Source organism: Montipora capricornis, chromosome 13 (assembly GCF_036669925.1).
Source record: "Montipora capricornis isolate CH-2021 chromosome 13, ASM3666992v2, whole genome shotgun sequence".
In the NCBI taxonomy this organism is placed as follows: domain Eukaryota; kingdom Metazoa; phylum Cnidaria; class Anthozoa; order Scleractinia; family Acroporidae; genus Montipora; species Montipora capricornis.
Genome location: NC_090895.1, coordinates 30,924,908 through 30,932,407, shown reverse-complemented (window position 1 = coordinate 30,932,407; position 7,500 = coordinate 30,924,908). Strand labels below are relative to the sequence as shown.

At 40.2% G+C, this 7,500-nt stretch overlaps 2 protein-coding genes across 2 annotated transcripts in view; both read left to right on the top strand.

Moving 5' to 3' along the window:
• Positions 1 to 2,883, top strand: part of LOC138028746 (DNA-directed RNA polymerase II subunit RPB1-like) — a 21,002-nt gene extending 18,119 nt beyond the window's left edge. Inside the window, exon 23 of the mRNA XM_068876348.1 lies at positions 212 to 2,883. Coding sequence (XP_068732449.1) covers positions 212 to 1,476 — 1,265 coding nt within the window. The 3' untranslated portion in view covers positions 1,477 to 2,883. The remainder of the gene's footprint in view (positions 1 to 211) is intronic.
• Positions 2,884 to 4,800: 1,917 nt separating this feature from the next.
• LOC138028740 (guanine nucleotide exchange factor DBS-like) overlaps positions 4,801 to 7,500 on the top strand; it is a 24,370-nt gene continuing 21,670 nt past the window's right edge. Inside the window, exons 1-2 of the mRNA XM_068876339.1 lie at positions 4,801 to 4,910; positions 5,016 to 5,396. Of these exons, the coding sequence (XP_068732440.1) occupies positions 5,339 to 5,396 (58 nt within the window). The 5' untranslated portion in view covers positions 4,801 to 4,910; positions 5,016 to 5,338. The remainder of the gene's footprint in view (positions 4,911 to 5,015; positions 5,397 to 7,500) is intronic.

The following is a 7,500-nucleotide window of genomic DNA, read 5'->3' as shown; positions in this document are numbered from 1 at the left end:
TTTCCGAGACTAATCCTATGGATTCTGACCTAAAGAATATTAGCTTTGTATTGACTAGTTGCTTTCCCGCTTAAATGGTGGTCAGTTGATGAGCTGGTTGGATACATTGCTCGTAACTCCAATAACCCTAATATTTAAGCTGATTTGTAGAGTCTATTGTAGCCAACAATTTGTCCTACGCGTTTTTTTTTTTTTTTTTTAATTCTTTCAGGTACTGGAATGTTCTTTGGTGCTGCAGGATCTCCAACTGCCAAGTCGCCACAAATGACACCATGGAACATGGGTGCCACACCTGCATACATTGATGCATGGAGTCCCGGAATGGGAAGTGGCATGACACCAGGAGCTGCTGGGTTTTCACCAGCGGCTTCAGAAGCTAGTGGGTTCAGTCCAGGTGGCTACAGCCCAGCCTGGAGCCCACAGCCGCAATCTCCAGCGTCTCCTGGCCCTGGCAGCCCTTATATTCCCAGTCCAGTGGCTGCTAGTCCAAACTATTCTCCTTCAAGTCCGGCATTTATGCCAAGTTCCCCATCGATGTCACCAGCAAGTCCATCATATTCACCAACTTCTCCTGGATACTCCCCCAGTTCTCCATCTACAGGGTATTCACCAGCGAGTCCAAGCTACTCACCCACTTCACCTTCTTACTCACCAACCTCACCCTCTTACTCCCCTACCTCCCCGTCTTACAGTCCTACATCTCCCTCATATTCTCCTACTTCTCCATCTTATTCACCTACTTCACCTTCTTACAGCCCTTCCTCTCCATCTTATTCTCCCAGTTCACCTTCCTACTCTCCCACATCTCCTTCATATTCTCCTACGTCCCCTTCCTATTCGCCTACTTCGCCTTCCTACTCGCCAACATCCCCATCTTATTCTCCAACTTCTCCCAGTTACAGTCCAACATCTCCATCGTATTCCCCCACATCACCCTCCTACTCTCCTACTTCCCCTTCGTATTCACCATCATCTCCATCTTATTCCCCAACTTCCCCCAGCTACTCCCCACAGTCTCCATCTGATTCCCCTTCCGCACCCTCTTATTACCCATCATCACCCAAGTACTCTCCAACCTCACCCAGCTACTCTCCTACTTCACCAAAGTACAGCCCAACTTCGCCTACTTACTCTCCAACCTCCCCATCTTATTCTCCTTCATCGCCGAAGTATTCCCCGTCCTCGCCATCTTACACCCCTTCTTCTCCAACTTACTCTCCAACCTCCCCAACTTACTCTCCATCTTCTCCTCGCTATTCTCCAACTTCACCTCAGTACACTCCATCCTCTCCACAGTACTCACCCTCCTCTCCGCAGTACAGTCCCACCTCCCCACATTACTCACCAACCTCCCCGACATTTACTCCTGCTTCGGCGCAGTATAGCCCAAGCTCCCCGAAGTACAGTCCTGCTGGAAGTGGGCCATCGCCCTCTCCACAGTATTCACCATCGTCGCCTAATTACTCGCCTACATAGAGTTGGATACTCTTGGTCCAACCTAAGGTATGCGGCTGGCATCATGAAATTCACGGGGAGGATTTCATCATGACTGTGATAAAAAGGATTCTCAGTGGAAACCTGAAAAGCGATTTTTAGAAACGGGAATGCATTTTTGATGGACATCTAATTTAAAAATGGCTTGAATTGGTAATGTGAAAATGGTTTAAACAGGCATTGTATAGCCATGTTCACAGTTTAATATGAGAGGGTATTCACAAACTGGTATTCCTTTAAATGTTTTTGTTATATGGCTAGTGTTTCTGGTCGATATAACACGCGCTCTGATTGGCTAAGAGCAGCTAAGCGCTAGGGCATTATTCTCCCGTAATGCCCAAGGGTCAATTATGGATTATGCAAATTAATTTTTTCTTCTTTAGAGTTTAGTTGTAAGCCCCTCGTGATGAGCTCAGTTAGCCCTTAGGGCAAACCTCTCCATAAATATGTTTAAATAAAAAAACTTAATAACCTCGACCGTTCGGTCGTTACAGCAAAATCTCAAATCTCGGCCTAGCTGTATTGACCTTGCATTCTTTCGGTCAATACGGCAAGGGCTCAATTTGAGTATGTTGTGATAGTATCTATTATATAATTAATTCTTAATAGGCATGGTTATATTGTTAGTCGCATTGTCACTGAAAAGACCCACCTGGGGAGTGTCAATAAAGTATTGTATTGTATTGTATTGAGATTTTGCTGGAACGACCTCACTCTCGTTTAGTAGTTAATAATGGCATTTGTTACTTGATAGTTTACAATTATTACGTTTATGGGAAAGGTTAATGTTGAGTTGTATCAACGAGCTGTTATCTGTTAATAATACTTCAAGTAGTCGATAGCGGCGCAAAAAGTTCCAGAACAATTTCATTGGGTAGTTTTACGATGAAATGTACCTCTGACGAACGTTAAAAAATGAGAGCTTGGAATACGTATGCTGTATTTTGTTGGAGTTGTTTCACCAGGGAACTGTTATAGATATGTTATTTGACAATAAGTTTCACTCCGGTAGTGAGATGTAGTCGAAAAGTTAATAGCGCGAGATAGTATTACGAAAAAAACCTGTTAGCTTCTCTATAAGAGAAACAACATTCCTTAAGTCGTTTTTATCTTGTAGCAAATATTTGGCCGGCAAAATTTCATTTTGTGAACAAGCTTGTATCAAAGTTAATTTAAGGTCGTACAATCAAAGCTTGCCTACCCTTATTAACAACTGAAGTCATAATGAAGCGACAAAAATTAAAAGAGACTGAAAAAAATTTCAAGTTGGTGCGTCGCAGATATATCTGCTAATTAAATTAGTGGTTTCCTCTGTTTTGATTCATAAAAGTAACACTTTGCATAACACGAAACTTATCATTGCAAGAATAAAGCAGTATAACACTGTTGTCTGATTTTATTGGTCGGTCCCCCCCCTTACGCGATCAACTTGTCTTTGAACGTTGTGAAAAGCAGGCTTTGAGGAGAAAAGGATCGAAACGCAAAGAAAGAAGAGACTTGACTAACAAACCAGATACAAACTCCCCAACGAGACAACACTTCATTTAGCCTACGGTACAGGCGCGCGTGTTAGCGCGAGTCACTCTTTTCGAAAATGATACTAGATTTATCCTTCTATCCCTCCCCGACTCCCCTTCGATGCTAGTGAACTTTCGTAAAACGTATTTCTGATCTTGTCCGTGTCCTCCATGGAAAATACGTTTGAAATGCATCCCTCAAAGGCTAAACTCGTGGTTATCCCATATAATAAATCCTTCATGACCAACCTTGTTCGGTCAAGATGTCTGGATATTGGCCTCGTTCGTTTTTTGCGTGTTTATGGACCTCGACTTCGTTTCGCTCCATAAACACGCAAAAAAAGAACTTGGCCAGTATCCAGCCATCTTGACCGAACAAGCTTGGTCAATAACCAAAATGTATTAGTAACATCCTTGTTGCTTTAGGTTTTTATTGAAGTTTATATTTCATCATCCTATACTTTTTTAGGCTGGTTATGTATTGTTAGTATTAGCATAATTAGTCTTCGTATTAGTTTCAGTATTTTAGAATGTACAAACACACCCACCATGGAAACCAGCCTTGTGTTGTTGGGGCTACCTTGTCTATTTTGATATAAATAAAGTATCACTTACCAACCCATCCTCTGCAAACCTGAGGAATCTTCACGAAGAAAGAGTAAGATCGAAGATATGTCTTTCACCGAAAACGTGGCATGAGAAGTTGAAATCTTTCCAAAGGGAAAAGGCAACAAGAAGCCCCAGAAAGTGATCAAAGCTTTGAAAACTGTTCTATACAGCAAGAGACGAAACCAGGAAGCAGAACGGTCGCACGAAAAAGCCCTGGAAGGTCTCAACTGCAGGAAGCGTTGTTAAAAAGAACTCGAAAGCAAGATTCTGCACCTCGACAGCTCACCATGAAGTTAAAGCAATATAGTGTCATCAAAGTAGTGTAACCCTAAGTGTTCATTCTCAAAAGAGAAGACCTTCACCTCATGGTTCGATCTTGGTAATGAGACGGTATTGGCCCACCCGCCAATCAGTCGTGTTTGGTTCTCGAAACCCATTCTCATTTTGATGAAAAAAGGAAATGGAAATGAGCTTTATTAGATCTCTCGTATATTTAAAACTGTTAGAACAGCTACAGTAGCAACCCGTTTTTGCCTGTGTGATAAGTGATGAAATAAGGGAGACTGTGGATGGTTTATAAAGGCCAATTTGCGTGTTCATTGCTTCATCTACTTTACTTTATTTGCAAAGAACATCTTTCGCATAAGTATGTACATCCGGTAAGGCCAAAGAAAGGGCCTCAAGTGGTCTGTGGTCAGGAAAACATACAGGTTATCGTAAATAGAAAAGAAGACTTTTTAACTTGATTACAAATACGTAACAACTGTAACACACGGAATATGTACATATACAGTCCTATCAAGACGAAGCTGATGGCAAAAAAATTAACTCAGGGTATAGCGATGAAATCGTTGACGTCACATTAATGTGCCAACCGGAGCCTCATTAGCAGTCGAAACAAAGGATCTTTTATTCCTGTAGTCGGCACATTTGAATAACAAATCAATGTTTGTAAACAGATATCTTCCCTATACCTGGCTAGCTATTGGGTCAAGAAGTTCGTCTGTGTGAGCCATATCTTAGGAAGTCACACTTTTCTGGTGTCCAACCAGTATCAAGTCTAAAAAACATAGCCTGCCCCTCCCCTTCTACGGTCTGCCACGCAAGCTAAAAAAAAACAATCGCTGTGTTTGTAACCCTTGACAATTCCTTGTTTGGAAATTGTCCTCCTAATCCTCTCAGAATGCATTTGTTAGAAATCCGGCAGATAGCTGTCTTTCAATGAGTTATGCTGTGGCGTACTGGCCCACACACATGTTCGACCTTCATGAAGCCTCATTTGAATCGAAGGTAAAAAAAAAATAACCTTAGTTAAAAGAAAAATACATTTTTGGCAAGTATTCGGAGGAAACCAATATCACCAAGTAATTTATTATTTATTTATTTATCTTCCAGCCACCCCAGTCTATAAGGCCGCGCTTTGGAGTTCGCGCGCCACATACGATGTAATTGTTGTTATCTCTGCGGGTCACTGAATTTGAACTTCTGCTGACTTTTCGTGGTAAAATGATCATCTACCGAATCTACTTGTAGTTGACCGATGGTAATCTGCTGTTCGGGACTATTGTTGGTTTGGCGATTTTTCCCTATAAAAGAGCGACGTTCGTTGCGCGAGCGTTAAAGATCATGCTCGTTGCGGATGAAATTAACATGAAATATACAACCATCTATCAACGCATCTTCGGTTCGTACTAAAGCTGGCATCCCGTTAGATTACTATGGCCCAAGGCAGACAGGATACCTCTTTACAGCTCAAATCGAATATCTCAGATTCCGGTATGTATGGGCAAACCCATTTTTTGTTTTTCATCTCGATGAACTAGAATTAAAAATCTTTGAAAAGGTTCAGTGAGACGAAATTTGAACTTGCAGCATAAGGAAATTCTCAATGCTCGATGAAGTCAGACCTTGAAATATGTGTATTCTTTACCAGAAAATGTTTTCCTTTTGATGGATTTATACTACTTAGTTTGTTTCTTAAAGGTTTCCTTCAAACGTTCGCCTTCATGAAATCCAACCTATTCGAAAGAGTCGAATTGTTTATTTTTCATCATCAAGGAGGAAAAAATTTATTCATTAAAAGCAAACGTAAATTAGAATTGATGTATTTTCCATATTGAAGTGATACAACCTGTCTTAAGACCTAAAAGATGGATGGATTTTATTCCTTTCCTTTGTCAATTATACGACGATCTCTAACGAAAAATTGTAATTCAGTATTTTAATTGCACCTTAAAGCGCTAAGCTTTTAAAAGTTAACACTCGATGATGTTTGTTGTGGAAACCCATTTAATTTATTCATGTGAATCATGTCTAAAATTCCCATTTAATGCACTCGGCTTCTTATTTTAACTGTTAATATTCAGTTTAACTTGCATTTGCCTACTTTTTTTTTCAAAATTTATCGCAAAGCCATTGTCATACATGCCATTCATGAGTTATTAAATATTCTGCAATAACCTCACTCAAAATCCCCTCTGACGGTAAGGACTAATCCACTAAATTCAAATATAAAATCAGCGACGTCCTTAAACTTATCAGGCAAAGTGAAACTGAATGTAGAATCTTCCACAACAACTTTGTTGTTTTCCACTGAAATAAGAGTAGTAGCGATTTCTTAAGTTGTGACGGCCCAACAATTAAAAAGAAACAATTTTCGTGACAGTGGCACTGTAAGTGCAAAGGTCGTAATTTCATGATACGCCATCACGAATATATGCAAATGAGTTAAAGGATCCTTATGTACACTAAAATGAACGGTCTACATATAAACAACTGTCTACAGTAGGAACATCTACCTACAGTGTCTACAGTAGGAACAGCTATCTACACTGTTTACAGTAGGAACAGTGATACAGTGCACTACACACTATGTCACGGGGTTGTTAGAGTGTAGGTCTGTGGTAACAATAGGCCTGCAGCGCATGCATAACAGGTCTGTTGGAAGTGTGCTTGAGTTTCAACAAAGTGAGCTCCAAAATCGGCAAGAATTTGTGACGCTGGTGAATAATGAAGCAGCTGCTATTTCCAAAACGATGAAATTACCTGGTGATAAATAATCTCGTCTAGGAGAGTAAATTTTTGACTTTGCAGAAACAATGGTCAACCTCTGGAGTTGGGTGATTGTGATCTTTGCGTTGAATTCGCACATTTCTTGTCAATCTTTGAAACACTTGGAAGAAAAAAAAACCTGGTATCTTTCCATCATTTTGAAACGGATGTATCCTTTTTTTCTGAATACACTGAATACAATGTCACTTTCGATTTTGCGATTTACTTGTGCAGCCAAAATCTCCCAAAATGTTTTCGCTGATGGTAACTTTTTATACTCTGGGTTCAAAATTTAATTTTCGGTCCTATGTTTCTGACGGCAAGTCATGTATTTTGAGGTCACCCATCCAAATACTAACCTGGTCGGACAGGGCTTAGAAAGCTGTCAGACGCTCAGAGTGCACTCTTAAACTTCTTTTGAAAAAGAATTTGTAAGGGAGCTTGAAAATAATCAACATGTCAGCCTCGAAGCCAATGTTTCTCGATTCCCTTTTATTTTCGTCAATCTTTCTGGGATTTAGTATCTTATTAGTAAACACATGTCTTCTGAGGGGGATATTTGCCTAACACATCTACCATGGCACTATAATGATATACGCAAAGATAACTTGAATCTCCTGGAAGACAAAAACGCAGCTCAGTTAACAATTATACAGTGCTGTGTTACTGCACTACCACACGTACGCATTGCGTGCCTATTTTTTTGCCAACGAACCAAAGTATGACTGACACAAAAAAAAAAGAAAGAAAAAAAAGATCCCTATCGACAAATTTATGTATGATGATGACTTGCAGAAAATGCATTCACGGTTCTTGGATTGATATATTA